Source organism: Strigops habroptila, chromosome 1, assembly GCF_004027225.2.
Source record: "Strigops habroptila isolate Jane chromosome 1, bStrHab1.2.pri, whole genome shotgun sequence".
Taxonomy (NCBI): Eukaryota; Metazoa; Chordata; class Aves; order Psittaciformes; family Psittacidae; genus Strigops; species Strigops habroptila.
In genome coordinates, this window is record NC_044277.2 from 21,473,977 (window position 1) to 21,498,715 (window position 24,739).

The following is a 24,739-nucleotide window of genomic DNA, read 5'->3' on the forward strand; positions in this document are numbered from 1 at the left end:
CAGAAAATTATTATTGGGGGCTCTGAAATTGGGCCCACTGAGTTGTTTTTCAGATCAGCTTGTGTATGTACGCTCTAACCTGCTGTTTTTCTACAGATCTTACTCCTTTGTCCCCAGTCACCTGGCTCACAGTTGATCTTTAGTGACAGCTAAAGGGGAAAAAAATTGAACAGGGCTCCAGTTTCATCTGCTGGCTGTCTTTCCTTTTTGTTAAACGGCAAATTGATCCATTTTGGTCTTCCTCTGACTAGCAGTGTACTTGCAGAATAATTTCTTGTTGACTTTGATGTCCCTTTTTGTCTCCTGTATTTTAACCTTTCTGATTTTGTCCTGACACCTTCATGCTGTTCCTTTATATCCATTCATAGTAATCTGACCTACTTTCTATTTTCTTAATGCTGCTGCTGCTTTGGTAAAGGAAGCTTCCTTGTTCTTTTAAAACATTCTGTCTGTCCTTTGCATTGGAAGAGTTTGTGCTTGTGCTTTGATGGAGCTTCGTTAAGGAAGTGCTAGTGCTTGCTTTTTATAGATATAAGTCTTGTAACCTACCAGTTTTCTGCGTTTATTGAAAATCCCTCTTCTTCAGGCCCAGTTTTTTTATTTGAATAAAAGTCAAAAAGTCTGAAGCCTTATTCCATGGTCATTCCTACCCAGGTAACCTTATATCTTGATATTTTCAATCAGTTTCTTCTCTGCAACCTCTCCCTTCCATTCCTTCTTATTGCTTTACATTTAAGGAATCCAGTAGCCTTTATACATCTGTTGTATGCCTTTTGTTTTGGTACTTAAAACTCTACCTAACAGTAAAATTCAGTGCCTGAGGTGATCCTGCTAATTGCTCAGAGCCCCATGAAACCTGATTTCCCGGGGTTTGAAACTCTTACACACTCATACTGTGAGAGTGTTTATGTTCAGTTTCTCCTTTTTAATCCACAGTTAGCGATGTTCCATGTTCAGTCTGTGTAATGTACCTCAGCGCGAATCAGTGCATCTCTTTATATGAAATGCAGTGTCTTCTCTGCCCTTTCTTTCCCTGTCTTGCCTGAACAAATACAAATACTTTGTTTATTCCAAAATGAGGACTATGCTACCACATCTCTAATTAAAATTATAATTTAGAAAGCACAACACTTAAGACTTCCACTCATTTTTTGTCATTCTTTTTGCAGTAGCATATTGATACAAAAATACTGTACTTATGCTCTCTATTTTTTTTATGTTCCTCCTGAGATGTGGTGAGGATTAACTTAGCCTTATGACAACCATTAAGATAGCGACCTATTGTTTGTTTGTAATTATGTCTTAACCAAGAATGATGACAGATGAAGCGCATATCCCTGAAAAGCCGCATTCTCGGAGAGAGTAAATGAAACTCGCAAAAAGTGGGAAATTCCTGTAAAACAGTGATATTTGAAGGCCTTTCAGGTTCATGTGGGATTTGTGGCAGATAAGTTTGAGGCAGTCACATTGCAGAGTTACTGTAGACTTGAGCCATCAGTAAGGATACTGCTTAGCAGATTTCTTGGTGAATAGTAGCACAGCAAAGACACAGGTTTACTGAAATATTTCTTGTGTCAACAGATTGTCATGAGGGGTGCCATAGCAATGGAGTGCTTGCCCTCCCCTCCTCCTGGGCTATGTTTGGTGAAGGATGCCTTGCTACAAGGTTTTCATAGCTCTTGTTATGTCAACCTCTGTTTTCATAGATCTAAGTAACCTGTAAAAGTTTGTATTGTTCAGAGGAAAGATGGCTGGGAATAAGAAGTGTCAATGTGATCAGACGTGGTAATTCTTTGATCCTGAAAATAGCCTGCTTTTCTCTACCATGTAAGCTGGAGTAATAATGAAACAAACAAAAACAGCCGTTCAGTGATTTAGCTCTTCTAACTTGAGGCTGAAAGTAAATGCTTAGTTGCTGGATGGGAGAACTTCTAGCTTTTAAGAAGTTGCCTAAAATGAAGACATTTTCTTTTCTTTGAGATAAAGAATAGTGACATAGAATGTGATCTCTCTGAAAGAGAGCAGGGTACAGGTTCCAGACTGTGTCAGTTCTTCCATCCCTGCAACAATGTATTATTGATGATGATAATACTCTAAAACCTCTTTCTCATTTCTTCTTTCAAGATTCACAATCGATATGAAGGTAAAGACATTTCAAAGCACAAGCGAAACCTGGCTATCGCGGGTGGTGTAACCTTATCTGTAATTGTTTCTCCAGTTGTAGCTGCAGTAACTGTAGGTAAGCAAATATTATTTTGTGTATTGGTAGCACCTTGCAACCAGAACTCTATAAGCACTTTTGAATAAAACAGCTGAGAAGTCCTATAGTTTCCTTTTATAGGTGAAGGAACCAAGAGAACGACGAGTCTGAGGCTATACATTTATTAAGGCAAAAAGGAGGATTCAGTACTTAATTTGAATGCAGCATTTCCTGGAGAAAAGTAATATTATGCTAAACAGAACTTTTATCTTGCAAATTGAAGTTTCCACATTGTCATATCTGGCTTTTAAAACTGAAGTATTTAAAGCTTTTTAAAATGACTCACCAAGAAAAAAAACTGTTGCCCCAGAGTCTGTTTGTATTTGAATAACTTCATGTCAAACTTTTCTCAACACAGGAGACAAATACACTCTCTTACACTTAATATTACAGTAATTGACAAACTATTTGTTACGCTCTAGGAGTCAGTTTGAATTCTATCACACTTTTTCTCATAGGTATTGTCGAGGATAGCATTTGAGGAAAATCTGGCTGTATGTTACAAAACACCTGTCTCATCTTACCATGTAATTTCAAGATCACTGTAAACAAGCCCTGATTTTTTTTGAGAGGCATGGACTTGCTCAGCACTGCCTTGCTCCTCCTTTGTTGCAGCACAGGCTTCTTTACAGTTGCACAGTAAGCTGCCGTGGAGAACTGATTCATATTAACATCCACCATTTAGTTCCAAGCTGGCTCAGTCCCCTGATCCAGTTCATCATAGGGTTGTGTATGCAGTGTTCCCCCTTGTGTCAGAAGTAATGCTCAGAGAGGAATGAGTGGCCTCAGGAAGACAGGGCTGCTTTTAGCAAGTGATGGTTTAAATTGCCCATGAAGCTGTGGCTTTAACTGCTTGTTAACAATGGTGGACCACTGTGCAAACGCAGATGTGCTAGTCAAAACTGCCTTTGGTGTTTGTGTTGCATTCTTGTCACGTAGCTGTGGTGTCAGATCCCTGCTAAGCAGGTAGTGGGACAAAGTCTCACAGATGTATTTATGGCTCTGCTTTGCCTCATGCTTTCAAGCTGTTTCTTATTCCTGACCAGAAGTCCTTTTAGGGAAAGCAGTTGGGTTTTATTTTGTGAAGTTTTTCCTCCTGCCCCATTGCCATTAACATGTGTCTTCCAGTCTCAGGGCATTATATGACTTCTAAAATAATGGCCTTGAGAACATGGATTTCCTCCTTGAATGCTGAGGAATTTCTAGTGAAAGGGATTTCCTATAATTGGAACCCTTCTTTTAGGTTAGACTGCAGACCCTTTGCATTGGGTCTGCCTCTGCCCTGGTGTCTCAGTCTACCATTTTTCCATACCTTCTATGTACTTCCATCAGCGAAACCATAGAATGCTTTAATTCATATGCCAAAGGAGTAACTTTGACAGTCCACTAGCAGTGGTGGGATGGATGTGCGTGTATACAGTGTGCGCTTTAGCCCACAGTTGCTTTCACTGGTTTCCCTTAACTCTTGCCATCTTGCTCCACAGAATCGTTTTCTTTTAAGGAAAACTTGCATAATTAGAATTTTAAAATTGAATCAGTCTGAGACTGTGGGATCTTTCATATTTATTGTAATATTAATGTTAAGTCCTAGTAAATTGATAGCAAAGCCCTGTCTGACTTGAGTGGATGCAAAATCAAGCCCCTTATTTTAAATTAGTAGAGGTACTAATATTTTTAGTTGAATAACATTTGTAATAGATCTCTGCTATTTCTGCTTCTCAGGTGGCACATTATTACAGTCCCCAATGGAGCTTATATAAACCTTTAAAGTACTCTTATTTTGTTTGTAAAAGATGTTACGGATGTACTGGCAGTATTAATTCATCAAGCATTAAGCTTCTCTACTTGACAATGCTGATAGAGGGCATTCTGCCTACTGCAAGTACTTTCCTGTCATGTCACCTTGGTGATTTACCAGTGTATCTTAATTTTGCTCCCTCCTGATGTCTTTCAAGTGTGAAATATTAAGTAATCATGGAAAATGAAATTGCTTTTATGAAAGGCTCTAAAATTTCACATTTAATGAAAGACTCTATTTTCCTCTGTAGGTATTGGTGTTCCTATTATGCTGGCTTATGTGTATGGAGTGGTTCCAATTTCCCTGTGCCGAAGTGGAGGCTGTGGTGTGTCAGCAGGCAATGGAAAAGGTGTCAGGATAGAATTTGATGATGAAAATGATATAAATGTTGGTGGAACAAACGCAGCTGTAGGTAAGAAAATTCAGTGTTTCATTTTCTATAAATATGGATTTTGACTTATATTTGGCCTTAGATACTAGAGCACTTCTTTGCAGTTAGGACTACTACTTCTCATTGCTGAAAGACTATCTCTCAGATGAGGGTAGCTTCTCTGCGTTCACAGAATCATAGAATAGTTGGAAGGGACCTTCAAATGTCATCCAGTCCAACTCCCCTGCAATGAGCAAGGACATCTCCAACTAGATCAGGTTGCCCAGAACCACATCCAGCCTGGCCTTGAATGTCTCCGGGGATGCTGTGCTGTAATACAAGCATCATGAATTTTCTTGCCTATTTTAATCAAAGCCAGGCTCAAGTCTTTTCCACAGGCAAATTTTAAGGTAAAATTAACGCTGTTTTTTTTCAGTATCCTGGTTTTGTGGAAGCTGGCTGTCTTTTTTAGCTGTGATAGAGGGAACTGGGGAACTCAATCATGATCTGATAGTTTATTTTCTAATTATATGGCAATATCCTTTGTGATAGGGTGTCTCTGTGTTCCTTTACTGCATGTTACCTTTCATATCCCTGGTTAACGTTTTGGTATTTGGAATCTTAAGTATGTGATGGTCTCTTTTACTTCTCTCTCTCTCCCCACCCCTCCTCCCCTTCCTTGGACAAAGCTATTCTTTCATGACAGTATGTTTAATAAATCCTTTCTGTCAGCATAATTTCAGGAATGCTTTCCATGGTCACATTCTAGAAACTACTATGTTCTACTTCCATAACTGAGAAGCCTTCTTTATTTCTGTCTAGATACCACTTCAGTAGCAGAGGCACGTCACAACCCCAGTATAGGTGAAGGAAGCGTTGGAGGCCTGACTGGCAGCTTGAGCGCCAGTGGTAGCCACATGGATAGAATCGGGGCCATTCGAGACAATCTAAGTGAAACTGCTAGTACCATGGCCCTGGCTGGGGCCAGTATAACTGGGAGTCTCTCGGGAAGTGCAATGGTTAACTGCTTTAACAGGTAAGAGGCATGCTTTTTACTGTACAGTATCCTGCTCTACATGTAAGCAGACAAAGTGGTATCACTAGGCATTTTGGTTTTATTGTTTTAAATTGATTCCTATTAAAAGGAACTGTGTCTGGGAGGTAGAGACAGTTCATCTCTGATGAAGTTGCTGGTTTCCAGGAGATCCTGCCAGGCCACAATGCTCAAAAGAGAGTTTGCATTTTTTTCAGGGTGAATGGGGTGTGAGATCTTGTTCCTGCTTCCCAGGAGAGCAGCCTCTACCCAGGAGGCAGAGGACGGCACCTCATGTCTAACACAGTTGTATTCTCTGGTCTGTCTCACCCTGAAGTCAGAACTGCTGACTTGTTCAGTAGTCTACAAGAACTAAGCTGTGCCTTCAGAACACCTGGGTGGAGCGTGGATTCACAATGGACTTGGGCAGGGGCAGAGGCAGTTAGGAACTTGGCCTTGCTGAGGTGGCAGCTTCTTGTCACTTACGTGCCCAATGCCTCCTGTGAATTGGGGCCTTGCTGTTTGTTGGCTGTCCTGCACAAAAAGGATTGTTAAAATTTGTGGTTCAGGGTGGATTTTGTTCCTTAAATCAGATGCTAACAGTGCTGATTTTTTTTGAGTAATTTGGAAATCCAGGCACGCTCAGGCTTGCAGGATAGCATCAAGAGATCCTTTATGCTGGGACAAGTGTTCTAAGCTATGACTGCTGAGTGAGGTATACCTGTCCTTTTCTTTAAAGAGCTGAGAGTAGAAAACAAAACAAAAGCTTACTTCCAGTTCACTGTCAGAACACAGATAAACAAGGCATTTGGAAAAAAGCTTGTGATTAGATTTCTGGCTTATCTGCTCAGCCCAATTTAAGATTGCTCAGGTTTCTACTATTCCTGTTGCAGTTGATAATAGTACAGTATAAAGCAGAGTACAGAACATAGTTCTCTGTTGTTTGATTAATAATAATTTTGCAGCTGGAGAAACATGGGCGATATCATTTCTTGAACTTAAACCCTTCTGATTTGGTTTTTTCCATCTTTAAAGTACAGGCCACTTAACTGATTTGTAAAAGAATTGTAGCTAAGCCTGGAAGTTGTTCATGTAAATCTTGGGGAGGAAGGAATCCAGGACCTCTGGTTAACACGCAGTATTTTGCTTTTTGGGAAATTAATCTGGTTTTACTTTGAGCTGGTTTAGTTTGTTTGTCTCTTAGTCAAAAACCAGTCATTTTTGAGGGCGGGAAGAGAAAACCTGTTTCAGTAAGGTAAATATGCGCATCTGTACTGGACTAACTAAAACTCTTACTACTGAATGGTGGAGAAACTCTACCAGTTAACACTAATTTTCACCTAGTGTGCTTTAACTGCAGTAATAGTATACACAACTCTTCTTCTTTCTCTCCCAGACTGGAAGTACAAGCAGATGTGCAGAAAGAACGATACAGTCTGAGTGGAGAATCTGGCACTGTTAGCTTGGGAACAGTTAGTGACAATGCCAGTACCAAAGCAATGGCAGGATCCATTCTGAACTCTTACATCCCTTTGGACAGGTAAAAGAAATGTGGTGAAAATAGCAGATTAATAAGCCTTGCTTATTAAAGGATACTCCAAGCATGACTCAGCTGCTCTGCTTTAATGATGACCCTTTGAAAGTGAATTACATGTGACTGCTTACATTTTGCCAAGGTTACTTCCAGAGAGGAACGCTATCACGGCAGCACAGTGAAGTGTTTGGTCTTCAGACTTCATGTTTTTCTTTGGGCTATTTATTTGGTTAAACATTTCACTTCTCGAAAATAAGTTAACATCCCTCTAACTTTTTTTTTGCTGTGCATCTTGGAAAGCAGTGAGAGTTTGTTCTGCTATGTTAACTGGGTTATTTTAGATTAACACTTAAACTCACAGAGTCTGTCTTATTCTAGGGAAGGCAACAGTATGGAAGTGCAAGTGGACATTGAATCAAAGCCAGCCAAATTCAGACACAACAGTGGCAGCAGTAGTGTTGACGACGGCAGTGCTGCAGGTCGTAGTAATGCCGGTTGCTCATCCGCCTGCTTGCCAGAAAGTAAATCTAGTGCCACCAAGTGGTCCAAAGAAACAACAGCAGGGAAAAAGTGTAAAGGTAAGCTGAGAAAGAAGAGTAGCATGAAGATAAATGAGACAAGAGAGGACATGGATGCTCAGCTGTTGGAACAGCAAAGCACAAACTCCAGTGAATTTGACTCTCCCTCTCTTAGCGATAGTATTCCATCTGTAGCAGATTCTCACTCGAGTCATTTTTCTGAGTTTAGTTGCTCAGATATGGAAAGTATGAAAACTTCCTGTAGCCATGGTTCCAGTGACTATCACACTCGCTTTACCACAGTCAGTGTTCTCCCAGAGGTGGAAAATGATCGCTTGGAAAACTCTCCACAGCCAAGTGGAATCCCCGTGCCTGTTCCAACAGCCCCAAGCACTGATGTTCCACAACTGAGTTACATTGCTGAGGAAGGCATTAACAATGGATCTTCAACAGATGTAGGTTTAGGTGTTGGTGAAACACTGAAAGAAACAAACAACAACCATTCACAACATGCTGTGGAATTAAGCACTGCTATTCAGACTGAAATTTAAGTCTGTAAGTGCTGCAAATATATACTTACCACTAAAGAACCCTGTCTGAAAGCTGGTTGAATTACATGCAACTTCTGTAAGCTTCAGGTGACCAGCAGAAGCGAGGTTTTGATACAACTGCATTTTATATATACTTGTCTGATAAGGCAGAATACTTCATATGGATCTTAGACCTGTGTGAAGAGACATGAAGGCTTTAACCAAGTGCATTACAGCAGTACAAATACGTCCATGTTTTGTATTTTTGCCACAACTTTGCTTGAAAGCATATACTTGGTGTATTTAGACAAAAATTGGTAAATTCTTAATATGTTATATGCTGAAATGAATAATATGTCCTGCACCGTTCACTTGGAAAATATGGGGTTTGGGATAAATGGGTGTTAGCTGAGCGTTAGTGACTTAAAACCATTCTTGTGTGAACTCTATTTAAGGGAAGCAAAGGTTCTGCAGAGAGCTAGACAAACATATTTCTACAGTGAATACTTGTAACGACAATTTTGTTTCATAACTGGACACACTATTTAGAATGCATGTAGAACGAACCGCGTCTCTTCAGATGGATGTAGCCTGTGTCAGAAGCGTTTGTGTGTGTGTACATTTTGAGCAAGGTTATGGCATTTTACATAATTTTGAACCAGAAGAAATTGGTACTTAAACATGTGGTGAAATGGAGACATCACCTGTGAAGAACAGTGGGGTTATTTATTCATGCAACCAACCACGCAGCAGGTAAGGACTACTATATAGTGTATAAAAACTGCAAAATACCAATCCAGTGATTTCTTAGCATTGCAGAGAAGCAGGTGCAGTCACCTTTCATTAGGGGGGAAAAACGGTGCCCCATCCACTCTTGGTGCCTTTGGAAAAGACTGGGTTTGAAGTGCCTGGTCGTTTGAGGATGTTACTGTATTGTTTTCCAGAATGTCCTCTCTGGCAACCTTGGATCTCAAAAGAAAATTCTAGTGAATAAAATGACTGTGGTAGATAAATGTATAATAATACTGAAGTATTAGCCTACCAAAGACTCACTCAGGCTTTAGTGGACATGCCATGTCTTTGCAAGACGTGTACCTTCAGTCCCAGCATCAAAGTGCAGTGCGATGACTGCCCGAGTGCAAAGATGGGTTCCAAATATGCTGGCTTTTTTCTTTTCCTTTTGCATTTGGAAGCTGTACAGCTGAACACAGGCCGAAGTTGTCCAAAGCACCCGCACTGTTAACGTTGGTTTTGCTGTGTAATTCACTAAGATGGAGGAAAAAAAAGAGGAAAAAAAAAAAAAAAAAAAAGAAAAACCCTTGTGAATATCGGAATAACAGTTAACAATGTTCTGTCTTGTGTTTCATGTATTGCCATTATGGTGCTACTGGAAGTTTGGTTGGATAAAAAGAACATGCCATGAGCTGCAGTCCTTTTCCATGACTTATCCTCACCAGTTCAGTAATATGCTTATAACACTAGTGCCAGTTCTGTTATTTGGTAATGCTTGTTACAGTATTTGTATATTTGCAATTCAGTTTCCTCAATAATATGCGTGTAAACTGCATATCTGAAATAAATGTCTAAATACTGACTTCTAGTGGTCCTTTGCGTGGTGTGCTGATGAGCCGTATGAAAATGTGTCTGTTCCCAGAAGGAGCTGTGAGGTTTTCCCTTTCCTGTAAGTGCCGACTGCTGACATCTCTTGCTGCCTTTAAGCATTTTTAGTTTGTTAGGTGTCCTCTGGCAGATGAATGCTCTGATACCTTGAAATACAAGATTTAAAGTTGCATTTTGTAGAAGACCTTAACCTGATTGCTGTTCTGTAAGATGAAAAGAAATCTTAGCAGCCTCTGTGGCAGGCAGGATGGTGAATGGCTTTCTGAGAGGCGTTAGTATATTACTCTTCAAACAAAACTGCACTCTCTTGGTACAAGTGGACAGGCTACGGTGAGATTGTGGAACTAAACTCACACTCTTTCTGTATCTAAAGTGATGCTCTTCTCAGTTCCTACAGTCTATATGAAGTTAAACGTGAACCTCTGCAGGCTGGCCGGAGTTTCTGGGTGACAACTGGTAGTTCTTCCTTGGCTGAACAGCCTGTTATTCATTAGTCTCATTTTCTTACCTGCATCATGACAGGCTTGGGAAGTAAGAAACTAAAACTGGTTGGGATGTGTTACAGAATACACAGCTGAATCTACCTCATCCCAAACCCATACGTAAGACATAGGTATATCAAGAGTGAATAACAAGAGGATAACTGTTATGCTGGGTTAAGTCTAAAGCTGCAATTGCAGCATTATCTATTCCATTTCCAAAGGCAGATGCTCAAAGAGAGAATAAGGAATAGGATGAGTGAAACAGCATACCCTAGAAATGGTAGCAACACACATGGGCAGTTTTTGCCACGTCATCAGGCACCCTGAATTGGAAGCGAATGCAAATTTTATATTTTGTGGAGAGGTTTGTGTTAACAGCTTCTTTTTGTGCTTTGTTCTTGACTGATATCCCCCACCTGAACACTTTTAAAAAATGCAGTTACTGAAGAGCAACTGTGTTAAGATCAGCATTCACTGAATGAAGCATTTGCTGTTCATTGTCTTGCAGCACCAGTATGTGAATTCCATTATTACTTTTCAGGCCTGTGCAAAAATGTCTCTGTTGGTCATGAACTGGAGTATAAACTGATTCTCTAGGCAGAGGTCAGAGAATGGAGAGAAATGTGACTTGGTGAGCCAGTCATGCTTCTGTCTCTGCACAGTGACAGGCACTCCAGCTGCCCAATGTCCTGCAAGTCCTCCTGTTCCTAAACATCCGAGTAACTTCTGTGCAGACTCATACAACCACCTTCAGGTGATCCTCTTAAGCCAGACATTACTTGCTCCATGCCATGCAGCAGAAGGTGAGCTTCCCCTTTGGCTTTTATTTTCGGTTTATATTTGAATCTGATGTCTCATGCAATAGCAATAAAAGGTACTGCTCATGACTCAGGCTTTGAAAATGTGTGATTTGGCTTTATGCAGAATGCCTATAAAATAATGAAAGCACATCAGTTTGTAGCAATGCAGTCTTTCACATCAGCAGGGAATTGGGAAGTGAAGACCTGTTTCTGTGAGTTTAAACCTGACCCTTAATTTTTCAGGGCCTCAATGTTGCTCTGTAGGAAACTGGAAATGCAGTTTACACTTGTAAGTAAACTTTATCAAATGATAGTGTTATTTTCAGTGACCCTGAAATCTTTGATAATTTCATATACCACATTAAGAGGCAACATGTTGAAATACAGGTAAGTTTTTCTGTTTACTTTGGTTTTAGTTTTCAGCAGAAAACTTTTGCTGATTCATTTTGTAACTTTCATTTAGAGGTAATCCTATTTCATGCGTGAGGCAGCATAAATGGCACTGAAATTTAGTGCAGCACTGAGTTTTGTTCTGGGTCTGTAAAAAAGTGAAAGATTCAACTCTTCCATTAATGCACTAGTACAGAAGATGCTCTTTTTTACAGAGGTACCAGTGTAAGAATTCAATAAAGGAAAGTTTTCACTGAAACAAACGACAGGGAAGATCAAGTTTACACCTGGCCTCCCAACAGGGTGGTTCTTTGTCAGAAAATAGTTCCTGGCCAGTTTGGCTAATTTATGTCAAATTGTGAATCTTAAGAGGAAATTCATTTTGCCACCTGCTGTACCGGGGAATACTGGAGGTCATTACAACTTTAAAAAGATAGAAACTGTCAGAGAAGCTTCTCCTTCTACCTGCTGCTTTGGGTAGTAAAGCATCTGGAGTTTTACATCCCTTCTTTTCATTGAATCAGTATCACAAACTTTTGCATGAATGAGCTGATACCCTTTTACTGACATGAAAACATTTTTTGCCTGACTTACATCTCTTCCAGTCATTTTGATCTGCAAATCCAAATTATCTTTAAATAGTTGCCTATTTAGTGATGGCATCACTCCTGTGGGTAACAATGCTTTATAAGGGCAACCGACCAGATGGCTGAAAAATACAAGCTGAATTAATGAACTTAAATGTAATTTCCTAACAAAAGTTTGCTTGATTTAGGTGTTTAGGGGAGATATTTTAGTTGTATCACTGAAAAACAAATATAAGACCCAAACCCAAAATACCAGGTCATATAGTATGAAATTGTCTAGTTAAAATTTATTCAGTTATATTTAAGGCAAATCATACCGGGAAGGGGGCAAAAAGGGTGCTGAGCAGAAAATGAGACAGATAAAATACCCTGTCCTGTGTCGGTGTTCAGTAGGGAAAGCCTGGGGTTTGGGCCACACAGCTGTGGCACTGGTGAGATGAGCCCAGCCAAGGGACTGTGCGATGCCCCCATAGCCGTAGCCTTTGGTGTCTCTGTGCTCTGTGCAGGCTGGGCCAGGGCTCCCGGCCTCCACTGCACTGCGGGCGGGAAGGTGCCAAAGCCTGGGAGTGAGGCAGGAGGTGACCGTGCACAGAGCACTCATCCAGCGCTGATGGGTGCTGGGCATGGGGTGGGGCCGAGCACTGCTCCCGTGTCAGCACTACTTCAATGGCACATAGAGGGCCCAAAGCGAGTGGGCCAGCACAGCCAAGGAAACCCATCCAACTGCTCCTCAGTCGTGTCCTACACAGCAGTGTGCCAGAGGGCGAGCGGACTGAGTTGTGCAGACAGACAGAGAGACCGATCTATGTGTGAAGCTCCTGCAAACACTCCTGCCCCATCAGCAGCTCCCAGCTGTGCTGCTTAACTGCGTGCTCCATGGGAACTTTGGGGAGGTGAAGTGCCTGGGAGCACAGCAGGGTAAGAGCATCCCCTTGCCAACCTCTGGGCTGATGCCTGCAACGTGATCAAACTGCTGCACTCGGCTTCCCCTGAGACATTCTGGGTTTGGATGAGGCAGCAGAGGGGATGGGTACCCTCCTGGCACAAAATCTAGCCTCCTTGCTGCAGCTGGAAGCTCAAGCACAAACATAAAGCTGCTGTCGCACCTCACTCATGTGCCAGACTGGGCCAGCGTGTATCCTCAGCACCTGCTTGCACACCAGGTACCAGCAGCAACCACCTTGGTGGGCAAAGCCATCCAGCTGACCAGACACAGCTCTCCTGTCACCAGATCCTGGTGAGTGTGCTTGACAAAAGGACTATTACTGCCTGCCACAATAAGGACATTAAACTTCACAACAGCCTAAATTAGAGCGTTTGAGTTTACGCACCAGACCAGTGCTGATGGGGTTTATGTGAGTCAAGCTCCCCTTTCCTCACAGACTCTGTGCTCAAGTTGTTTCTGAACCCACCAGTCTGGGCCAAGCACTTTATCCCCCTATAATCCCTCTCGCTTACTAGCAAAACCACTTTCATGTTGCTGAATTTATTTACAAGTGTGGCATTTAGCAAGCAGCAACTGAGAAATAGCAGTGAAATGACACGGGTGCCCTGCACTGCTGCAGCTGGAGGCTGCACCTTGCACTGGGACGTGGGTAGGAAAATGGCATCGCATGGGCAGAGCCCCAGTGAGCGAGGGAGCGCTCATGGAGAAGTGATGTTTAATGCTCCTTCAGCCAGGCATCAGGATTTGAACCTGCTCCGTGCTGCCTGCCCTTCGTCCTTGGATAGCTGCGGCTCGCAGGCAGTGAGCAGTTACACTGGCTCAGGTCATACATCTCCGTTTACAAGCGGGGAAGGAGTCTTGTTCCCGGCTGTTCACGAATATTTATTTTGTTTATTGTAATGAACAAGTACAAATACTTCATTTTGCGCGCCTCTGGCAGCCACGGGGAGTAGCTCTGCAGTTGTGCAACTGCGTTACATAAAGTACAGCAGGTTCTGGTGCGTGGAAAAAGACTTCCCACGTAAGAGCAAAGTGTGTGGTTTGCAGTAACTGGGCTCTCACAGGCTTCTGCTGCCCGCCCTGCTGTGTGGGAAGAGTGGAAGGGAGCGGTGGTGAGGGCTCTGATGTAAACCAGCTTTTTGGCCAGTGACACAACTGTGCTGTGATGATGCTCATCCCCCATAGCACCTCTTTGGGTGACAGCAGCGGTTCCACCTAGCTGCTCCTCTGTGGATTTCAGAAATATCTTGAAGGGATCAAAACAGCAGCAGGGAAACCCCGGTTCCCTGGCAGGCCACCAGCCGTCTCTCCAGTGGTTACAGAAACTCCCCGCCTCCTCTTGTGTTAAAAACAGGGTTTGTATCCATGTGCAAACCCATCACTGTGAGCCTGGTTAGCTTGCCCATGCAGGACATCTTTACTCTGCTACTTGCTGTGTTGGGGCTGGTGGCTTGTCACTGTGGTACCACGCTTCACTGGCCTGTTCCCATCACCTGAAAACCCAGTGTTCTCCTGAGGCAGGTTTTTGTATTGTTGGCTTTGCTGGTTGGTTGGTTTTGGGTTTTTTTAGAGGTGGAGTGAGTGAGGTTGCTGAGGGGTGAGTGACAAGCTGCAATTTGGGTTTCCCCATCACAAAGCCAGGTATTTAGATTCTCTTGTTCTCTTTTGAAGAGAAAATGCTTTATTCTTAGGATGTAAATCCCAATACCAATAAAACAAAACAGATTCTCCCCCCACCCCCACCATGCCCTCTCTCCGCCCAGTGCTGTTTTGTTCACTCTGTAGTTTCTGAGCCCCTGTGTACCCTGAAACCAGACAGCAAGCCACCCGACACAGTGCGGAGGCAGAGCACAGCCATGGTCATACTTGTGCCTGGCAGAGCAGCTCAACCCAGCAAGCCAGCAGGAGACATGCTGCTTATGGAGGGCAGAGGGAGATGAAAGAGGGTAAGTAACTGCTGAGGGCAGAGTGGAGACACCCAGGTTTAGAAGACAGGAGTGTTTCAAAACAGGTGTCAGCTATTCACGGCTGCAGCAATTCCTCCCTCTGGCCCTGAGGAGGTTTCCCCAGATTAAACCAGAAGGGAGACATTTAGTCAGCCCTTACCTGCCAAATCAGTGGTTTTAGGACATCAACACCTGAAAGTATTCCTCTCCACCACCTGTGTCCCCCAAATTGCTTCTAGCAGTCTAATGCTGCCCTATGGAAGAGGCAGGTTTTAAAGCCTGGTGGTCTCAGCTTGATCTCTTCAGGCTGAATCTGCAGTACAGACTCTAACAAGATGTTGGAGTTGACTTTTTGGTAAGTTCTATGTCTCTAGAAATCATTCTGCCTGTCAGTCGGGCCCTCCTGGTCCCTCTCTGAACCAAGCAGCCTATCTCCATGAAATCTGAATGAGGTAGCATCATCAACAAAATGACTGCAACCACAGCTAGCCCACTGGTGGTGTTACAGACAAACAGCTCATCTGACAAACTGGGCCATTTTTCTTACATTTGAGAGTTGCTAACTTATTTAAGAAATATATATTTGACTTAGTCTTTCAGCTATTAAACCAAGAAATGTTTCAGTTTCTTCTTCATTCCCTTGTAGTTTATGTATTTCTTTAACTTTGGAAGCTGAGACCGAAAGTTGCTAGTTGAGACAGGCATGAGGAACATCAGACACAAAACGCAGCTAATACAGCTCACCTGATACTTGAAGAATAGATGTAGTAAAGGTTTAGCAGAGCTAAAACTTTTAAGTGTCTACTACTCATAGTGCAGGGCATTCATAATTACTGCATCAAGGGCTGTTCAATGTCTTCTGTGTCAGAGGTTCACTGTGGAGTGAGGCACGGAATAAGGCGCTGGAGGAAATTCAGACACCTCCCAATGCTGCGGCTGGTGCCCAGGATCTGCTGAGAGCGTGTGCCCGGCCTGGTGGCAGCTTCAAGAACTCATGACTTCCAGAACGTGTCTTCTCCCTTCAGGATCAAGGACTGGAAGGAGCTTAAGAAAGATTTTAAAAAGCAGCTCCTGGTATGAAACAAAGTCTGGGAACATACTGGAATGTTGGATGAGATCAGTGTCAAGCTCTAGTAGAGGGGATAGGTTGGGATAGGTTGAGAGTTGTCTAAATACTCAACCAGACAAAGCTTATGGTCTGCCTCAGACTGAGGAGATCAGGCTTAATCACACACAGAAAGTGAAAACCTACCCATCTTGTTAGGGCCAAGTTTAAGCTTTCTAGGAAATCCTGCCCTCTTGTTACTGTGAAGACGGTCACCCTCCTGATCAGCTCTTTGCTGTAGAAGATGGGTGACTTCACAACAACGTGCTGATTTTTTGGATCCGGGGATGTTTGGTATTTAATCTCTTGCTGACCACATCCGACACACGTGGGTATGGAGCCCTGCCTGCAGTTGGCAATGCCTCCCTCCCACCAGCACTGCCACAGTTCTTCATTTAGAACTTCTTAACACGGGGTAATTTTAGCTTCCTGATCTGCTCATCTCCGTCATTTTTACCTCAAACCCATTTACCCTCTGGTTCAGCTGACATTCAAGAGGAAGGTATTACACAAAAAGGTATCTTCCTGGACTTTTGGGCTACTTTTCCCTGAATTACTTTTAGGTTTCTAGTTTAATCGCTAGGGATTGACTAAAGCTTTACTGTGATACCGTATACCCATCTGTGAAAACACATTTGTCTTTTTCTTCTTGGATAAAAGATTCATCAAGAACACTCTATTTAAAAATCTTTTGTCTTATTAATAATGTCTGTTTGTCTCCTAGATTTGCTAAATTATTTATTATGATTTACTGCTGCAAAGATTCTGATGTTTGTCTTCAGCATCAAAATGAACTATACATATGAGATACCACCTTCAGCAGTCAGGAGTGCTTCTTAGAAGGTATCTGAAAAGGTTTTAATACTTGGGGGTTTGGGAGGCATGAAAAAATACTTAACTTCATCATGAGCTTTGCTGATGTGGCTTTTGACACTGGCTCTTATTCAACTACAGTTTCCAAGCAACTAAAACGATATTAAAACTACACAGCTGGTTTTTTATGCTTTGTTTTAGGCAAAGTAACGTTTTCCTAATCTGTGTATTATTAATACAATCCTCCAACTTATTACTTACTGTTATTAAAACCACTCTGAACTCTACTAAATGAAAATGGATTAAGTTTTCTAAACCATGTCAGTAAGCTGCACACATACAATGAATCTTCTCTGAACATACCAAACTGCAATGGAAAAAATAAAAAGATTGAAATCACTAACACAGAAATTAGTGAAGGTGAGTACCTTGCCACCATGACTGAAGAATGAAACTGGCCCTTTGCTGGTTAAATACAACTGGTTACATATAGATGAGATGAGTGATTGATCTCTCCTGAACACATTCCAACCTCATAAAAAGAGGACATTTAAAAAGAAGAAACATCAGTTATACTGACAGTACTATAGGAAGTAAAAGCCTTGTTCTTGGCACTCTACTTTTGCCATACTCCACATGGCAGAATTACAAGCCTAAGGAGTGTAGAACCAGAAAAGAGAATCCAGAATTATACTTTTCAAGAAAAAACACCTTTATTTTTTTTAGTTAATCTACACCTGAGAAATATTTTCATTAGAACAACATTCTTACTGGTATCTCTGCAGTGCCAGTGAGTTTGACATTTATATCACATGTGCAAAGAAGGCATTGGGGTATTTTAAAAAATTTAGAAGCTTCATCTTGAAAAAAGGAGCTTTGTCAGGTTCAAATATAAAACATAAAAGTACTGCCTGAAATTAAAAAAAATAAGTGTCATACTGGTCCACAAAATGGTTTTACTTTTGGCTTTATAAATGTCTGTAAACAGAAAGAGCTGGTGGTTGAAATAATCTGATTACGGAACTCAGAGTTAAATATTATTATTGCTAAGTGCAGCCGCTGTTCTCCTGCGTACCACTGCCACCTCAAAAGCCACATGAGCCAGTGGTCCTTCCACACACAGAGAAAAAGCAGAATTCTCTGTGCACTGAAAATTAGTCGCTTGTCAAAAAACACACCTATTTAATAATTATTTAATAATTGCTGTGATTCAAAGTGTTCCATGACAAGCTAATGTATTATTCATTCACCTTTGCTGCTAAGCTGTATTACACAAAAAAACATTTAAATCTGTTTTGTATAGACTGGGGACAGTGAAGAAACAGGCAGCTTGTAGTAATTTATCTGAAAAATGTTAATACTTTTTGTAAACTCATTTTAGCAAAGCTATTGCTAACTGACCCGTTTAGCTTGAAGACACTTCTTCATCACAAGAACATATAACTCCCAAAATGATACAACAACTGATGACTAACAGTGTGTTCTCTATAGTACCATCAAAATATTTCACATCATATATCTAATGTAAAATACATTTTTATATATATAATTAAATCAGTCTAAATAAAATCAGTATGCCAAATAACATGAACTCTGTTACTAAACATAAAGATAGGCATTAAATTCTGGAGATTAAAAATGTATACAACTACAAGAAAAAAAAGAGCAGCAAGTTTTAAATGTGCATATGCTGTCATAACAAAATAGAATTCAAACAGCCTGGGTAAAGACCCACTTCAACCCATGCAAGTCTGCAGAGTTCAAACATCCATCTTATAAACACCAACTATATGCATGCAACCAATAAATTTTAATTTTTTAAAGTTCATAAACCTTTTTAAGGCTCTTGAGATCTTCTGAAGAGTACTGATTATTCTGGTTTTCTGAAAGTAAATCAAACAGCTGCTGAACCTGTTCTTTCTCATTTTTGCTAAGAAGGGCCAGCACCACCTGAAAAAGCAGATTATTTCATAATTAGCACAGGTTGGTTGAAAATCATAGTATCTGACAAAGACAAAATCTGTGCACTGTTTCCTTTTAAGATACGAAAACTTCCTTTAGGTTTCAGTGCAACTTAAGTACACATTCAGTCTAGGTTCTTACCTTAAATCTTTCTGCTTTGCTCAAGTAGAATAGGTGCTGATACACAAGACCAGGATCTTTTCCAACTACATAATATTCTAATGACTGGATAAAAACCAGAAAGATTTCTCCTTCGAGTTTGTTACTCAGCAGCTCTGGCAGTTTTTTGGGATCAGTAACTGTTAAAAGATCTGCACAAGCAGCTTTATCCTTATTGGTATTCACTGCATTTATAATCTGACCGAAGTCGTAAGCATTAGTTGGTTCAGAAATGTGCAGTTTCTCAGAAGTCTTCAGTGGCACACTCTCCTGAACTGCTTCCTTAGAAGCAACGCCATCAGTCACATCTTCTGATGTCGCAAACTGTCCCTCCTCCTCTTCATCAGACCCAGTCACCTTCACAAAGAAAATGGCAACAAATCATTTTATTGTGCACATACAGACAACCTGAAGCTTCATAAACTATATGCATATAATCCATCAATAATATCACCAAATTAAAGTTTGCATTTTACTCTTCATAAGAGAAAGGCACCTATGTTCTTTTATGTTCTATTTCCCCCTAGAATAGTACCTAACTCATCTTTAAGGGTTTGTAGTCAAAAGTGTGTATTTTACATTTCCTTTCACTGCTTGGCACTCCACTGTAGAAAGACAACTGAAGACCACAGGGAGAAATCTAAGGAGGACTCTATACATATATTTAATATGCAGTTGCAGAAGACAAGCAGAACTGAAATCAAGTCACCAGACACCAATGTTCCACTTCACTGCTGTGTCTTCCGAATAGCACAGGTATATATGGCAGCTACATCAGGTTGCTGGTGGAGTCTAGCTGTGGAAGGAGAAAGCTCAGCACAGTCTGACTGCGTGAATACCCGCTTAACTTCTCCTGAGTGTGCAGCCTACATCGAGTTTCATGAATCAGTCACTAGAAAATTAACCATGGGTCCAACTACATTTTCTAAAATCTATCTCAAGCTACCAAGAGTCATGGAATTTGTATAAACTGACTGAAACTCATTGAACAGGGTCGCTTCAAAGGAGGCCAAGTATTTTGGAAAGTCTAAGGCACTGTATTGCACAGCACAGGGGGGCTAGATTAGTCTTTTTGGGAAATACTGCAGTGGGCTTACAGACATTTTGTTCTATTTTTCAACAATCCTTACTATCAAGAGAGAAATCTTGACTGTCTCATATATTTATAGCTTGATTAAAATGGAATAATAATTATAAATCCCAGTTTCTAACTTTCTCTACTTTGCAGCCTGTTTTCATGGAACTACCTTTTACTATAGCGGATGAGCCAGGGAAGGCTCTCTAAGAGGGCAGCTGTAATTATGACAGCAAACATGAATGGTTCCTGCCCCACCCCTGGAAAAATTACCATTTCCAGTAATGTAGTTAGGTGGTCTCTGAACAATATGGTCACTTCCCAAACCTCCTGTGAACATTCTCCAGGACCCTTTGTTTGTCACAACTGAGCGCTTAACTAACATTACACCCAGCTTACACCAGTTACATAAAATCCCATGAACTCGTGACAATGTGAAGTGTTTCAATAAAACCATTTTTTCCTATATTAATAACTGAGGTTTCCAATACACCAGCATTTTGAAATTATGTTATCAAATTACAGTATCACCATGCAGACTGGTAACTATGTATTTTAACTATTTTAAAACAAAAGGGGAAAAAAAAACCCAAACCCAAAAACATTCTTAAAGGACTAGCAAAGCTACAATCCAAAAATATCAGATGACTGAGAAAATCCTTTCATCGCCTAATTCTACCCAGAACTCTGCAATGCTAACATTATGATCCAGTACAGAACATTGTATCATGTATTTAAGATCCTACAGATGTTTTACCCATACTTTTGCTCTTTAAGGTAGGATTTCATTCTTCAGAAACTTTACTACTAGCACAAGATCAGCCAGCATGCTTGCTGACAATGAACCTCTGCCAGCACAGCCCCTGAGGCTTCCTGAGTAGTGCAGAGCTTAAAAGCGCAACTGCTGTTTGCCAGTCGCATTCTGTAGAACGGATATTCTAAGTCTAAGCAGTTTTTGTTTACAAGGAGCATACCCTCAAGTTTCATGGCGTCTAAATGTACTTTCTCCATTCCAGCTGTGGTTCTGAATACACTTCAAAGCAGTGCAAGCACTACTGTGGAATATAAGAGATACTCAATACATATGCAAGAATCCTCCAATAGGCCCTCAAAATAACATGAAAAATACAATCCCAGCACCCAGAAAAGCTAGAGCTAAGAAGTGCAAACCAAAAGATTTAATATTATCTCTTCAAATGCGTAGCTTCTATACTGCCTGCTTTTAAAAATGAACACATATACCTCTTGTATGGTTATTCTCTTCCTTTGCTTTTCTTGACTGCCAGCTCCAGCACTGCTGTCAACGTTAAGCAGGTGGGTTACCTCCTCTAGTTCCTTTTTTGCTTCAAGAATGTTTGGATCTATTAGAAGTACTCTGTTCAAATCATCGACGCTAGCTTGATAATCCTGTAAGCAGATGAGAAAATATTTTTTTCGTAAGCACACCACCAGAAAAACACATGTGAACTACCATAACTTCCTTTACAATTAAGGGGAATAAAAATACTGGGATCTCAACATTAAGCAGACAAAAATAATCTAAATACAGACAGTGTAATTTCATTACAGTTTCAGAGGAAATTCCCTGTATGAGAGAACACATTATTGAAAATTGCTGCTTTTAGGCATAATTGCTTACAGTGTAACACTGTAAATTTTTGGTAATACTTGAAAAGACTGGGATGATGTTATGAACTCTGAGATAAACAGGTTCAGGAGGACAAACACAGCAACAGAGTGGCATTAGGACACAGTCTTGTCGTGTTTAATGTTTTTATTTCAAATTTTAACATTAGAAACTACAGGGGTTTAGACTAAATTTTCTGGAGAGACAAAGTTAACAGCATCGATTCGGTGGAAGATTAGAATATCACATAGAGAACTCAAGTCACCTCAATGGCTGGAATACCAAAAATAAGGATGCAGTGTAGGAGTAAATAGTAAAAGACCATTCACACAGTAAAAGATCAACATAATTTCTTTGCGTGAGGGACCTCATACTTCTTCTGTTCCTGAGCAGTATCATCAGGTTACTAAAAGTAATTTATATTATCATGAAAAAATCCTCATGTACCAGCTGAGGTATTTCCTCAGCATCTCAACTGAAATAAAAGCACTAGTGTACAAGTCACTCATTTTCTCTTTCCTAAATGGAGCATTTTGTTCAATACTGATGACAGTAAGTCTGTAAGCAAACTGAAGTCTGCTATAGCATGAACGAAGAGTAAGAGAACTAGAATTATTTAGCCTTAGCAAATGAATACAGAAAAGGGGTAGATTGCTGTACTCAGGAAACAGCTACTAATTAAGCTAAACCATTTGAATTACAGGTATGAGCATTCACAACTACAGAGAAATGAGGTTCTGGAACAGTCTTCTGGAAATGATCACAAGGGTCAGCAAACAACCAACCCTCCTGGATTTAAAAATGCAGCCTGTCTGACTTCTCAACAAAAATCATGTAAGATGGTTGTACTCAAAGCAAGAGACTGAACTATAAGCTGGACTATAAGGACACGCAGACCAGGGTCCTGTGTCCTATGCTACAGGCCTAATTCATCACACAAGCAGGATTTCTTCATGATCTTCTCTTAAATACATCTCAGTAAATCTATTAAAAAAATCTCATTTACTACATTAAATTCCACTGCAGCTTTTGTGGTTAAATATCTGGATATTTATATAGGAAAAACGGTTCCCAGCATAGTTAGGTCTTTGCCAAACTACATGCTTTTAGCTCTTAAAATTCTTCATTACAGAGTCATTAGTCAACCTCAAATCACTTTTGTTACTTTCTCTGGCTTTACGAATTACTCACATCCCTAGAATTAGCAATAATGAAAGCATTAAACCCAACCACAACAGAGTATTTTGGGAGTCCTCAGCACAGACTGTTCTGAAGGAATCCATGAGCAGTGTGTTTCATGTTATGTCTTCAATAATACAAAACCAGCATTTTTTTTCTAGGATATTCAAAAAAGCATAAGTTATCTCTCTAATTCTTGACATCCTTCGCTACCGTGTAATTCCCTTTATTTTGACTGGTAGAATCACTATCTGCCTTTGCTCATATTTATACTTATTTTTTATCAACTTCAACAGCATAAGGTGATTACAGATGATTAATACCAGGCAGCTTGGTATAATTACAGGAAAGATTTTACAGAAAATTAAGACTTTTCACCACCTTTGAAAATCAAAGGAAACTTTCAAAATTTCATAGCTATTGTAACAAGGGAACAAATTTATCACAAACAAAAGATCTCATGGTTTCTATGACTTGCGTTTGGAATTGTAACATGGGACAAGAATGGCAGAGTATAATGCTAAGCACAAACAGGTTGTCCTCAGGTGATTCGAGGGCTGAGAGATCATCAGGTAATTGTTAAGGCATTAAACATAATAGAGGTCTGAGGTAAGTATTCACTTGATGGACACTGCCAAACCTTGGTGGGTGCTTGGAGTGATCACTTCCAGTTGTAAAGAACAGCATGGGAGAAAGCTCATAAGATGCTTGTTTGAAGACACTTGTAAAATTTCATACAAAGTAGATGATGCTAGCTGCCATCATGAGCCAACGGAAGTGAGAAGCTGATAACTCAATACCAGGTAAGTGCTGACAGGTAGGGTAAGGATTGCTAGGAAAGAACTATGAAGTGTAGGGGCTAATTAAGATCACTGAAGAAAGAGAACCAACAGGGACAAAAGGAATGAAATCATTCAAGTGACAGAACACAAGATTTGCAGTCACATTCAGAATGGATATGAGCAATGTAAGCCTGCATTTATGACGATCAAGTAAAAGGATACTCAAAAAACTGTAAGATGAGCACAGTATGGACACCACCACCAATGTGTGTACAGAAAAGAAAAGGTTGAGTACCAACACCGTCCACAAAGTGAGAATGTAGATTACTAACAAAGGTTCAAAATGTGCTTGGGGAAGAAGAGAGAGAAAACTGAGGTAATTAAAACCCTGGTTTAATAATGATAAGCACTCAAATATGAGCAGATGCCAAAAGAAAGACATCTTGAGATTTCAGTTTGGACAGTGGAAGGCAGACTTGGAGAGAATCCATTTGTCATCAGCAAAAATATAGTAAACACCTTGACAGAAAAAACAGACTGGGATACCCAGAAGAGTATTAGAGCATTAGAACAGAGTTGAAACTTGCATAAGCAATCTCCAGTCAAACCTCATGTATTCCAATATTCTTGTAATAAAGTCAACATGCAGGTTTTTATGTTGCAAAAATATTTATATAAATTTTTATGTATGCCTAATGCTCTAGAAAGTAACAAATCATCAGCAATGCGTACTTTTGTACGTTTGTATTCACCCACTGACTGCAACTACCTGATTGCCTTTGAAGAGGATAAGCAAGTTTAGAAGTGCTTACGAATACCTGCCATGTTCTTTTTCCTCACCTGTAATCCTTTGGACGCTAGTGCTCTTCTATAAAAAGCTTTAATATTAGAATCTTCTATCTGAAGAACATGATCACAATCCTGTTTAGCCTCTTCATATTTACACAGTTTCAAGTAACAGAGAGCTCTAAGACAGAAAAACAGAATACACTGCAATGTAAGTAAATTCTACAGTGCTGTACTGCCAACAGTATCTGACTCATAAATATTCATTACTGTATTTCTCATAATTCACTCTCAATCTGGTATTTTTTAAAGTACATAAAACCCAGTAAGTAGTAATGACATCACTGGCTAGATTTAGAGAAGGCCAATTCCTGCAATAAAAGTCAAAATTCAAGTACGACTAATGCTTGAAGTTAGGCAGACACTTAAGTATTTTA

The 24,739-nt window shown here is 40.5% G+C and overlaps 2 protein-coding genes across 5 annotated transcripts in view; one reads left to right on the forward strand and one right to left on the reverse strand.

Moving 5' to 3' along the window:
* RNF19A (ring finger protein 19A, RBR E3 ubiquitin protein ligase) overlaps positions 1–9,637 on the forward strand; it is a 57,742-nt gene extending 48,105 nt beyond the window's left edge. For both annotated transcript variants that reach the window (XM_030480870.1, XM_030480861.1), the window contains 5 exons: positions 2,125–2,239; positions 4,309–4,470; positions 5,251–5,464; positions 6,858–7,001; positions 7,374–9,637. In XM_030480870.1, coding sequence (XP_030336730.1) covers positions 2,125–2,239; positions 4,309–4,470; positions 5,251–5,464; positions 6,858–7,001; positions 7,374–8,064 — 1,326 coding nt within the window. In that variant the 3' untranslated portion in view covers positions 8,065–9,637. The remainder of the gene's footprint in view (positions 1–2,124; positions 2,240–4,308; positions 4,471–5,250; positions 5,465–6,857; positions 7,002–7,373) is intronic.
* Positions 9,638–17,423: 7,786 nt separating this feature from the next.
* The window catches only part of SPAG1 (sperm associated antigen 1), a 37,420-nt gene continuing 30,104 nt past the window's right edge, over positions 17,424–24,739 (reverse strand). For all 3 annotated transcript variants that reach the window (XM_030480907.1, XM_030480890.1, XM_030480898.1), the window contains 4 exons: positions 24,357–24,483; positions 21,171–21,335; positions 18,836–19,210; positions 17,424–18,682 (listed from right to left, as the gene is read on the reverse strand). In XM_030480907.1, the coding sequence (XP_030336767.1) occupies positions 18,551–18,682; positions 18,836–19,210; positions 21,171–21,335; positions 24,357–24,483 (799 nt within the window). In that variant the 3' untranslated portion in view covers positions 17,424–18,550. The remainder of the gene's footprint in view (positions 18,683–18,835; positions 19,211–21,170; positions 21,336–24,356; positions 24,484–24,739) is intronic.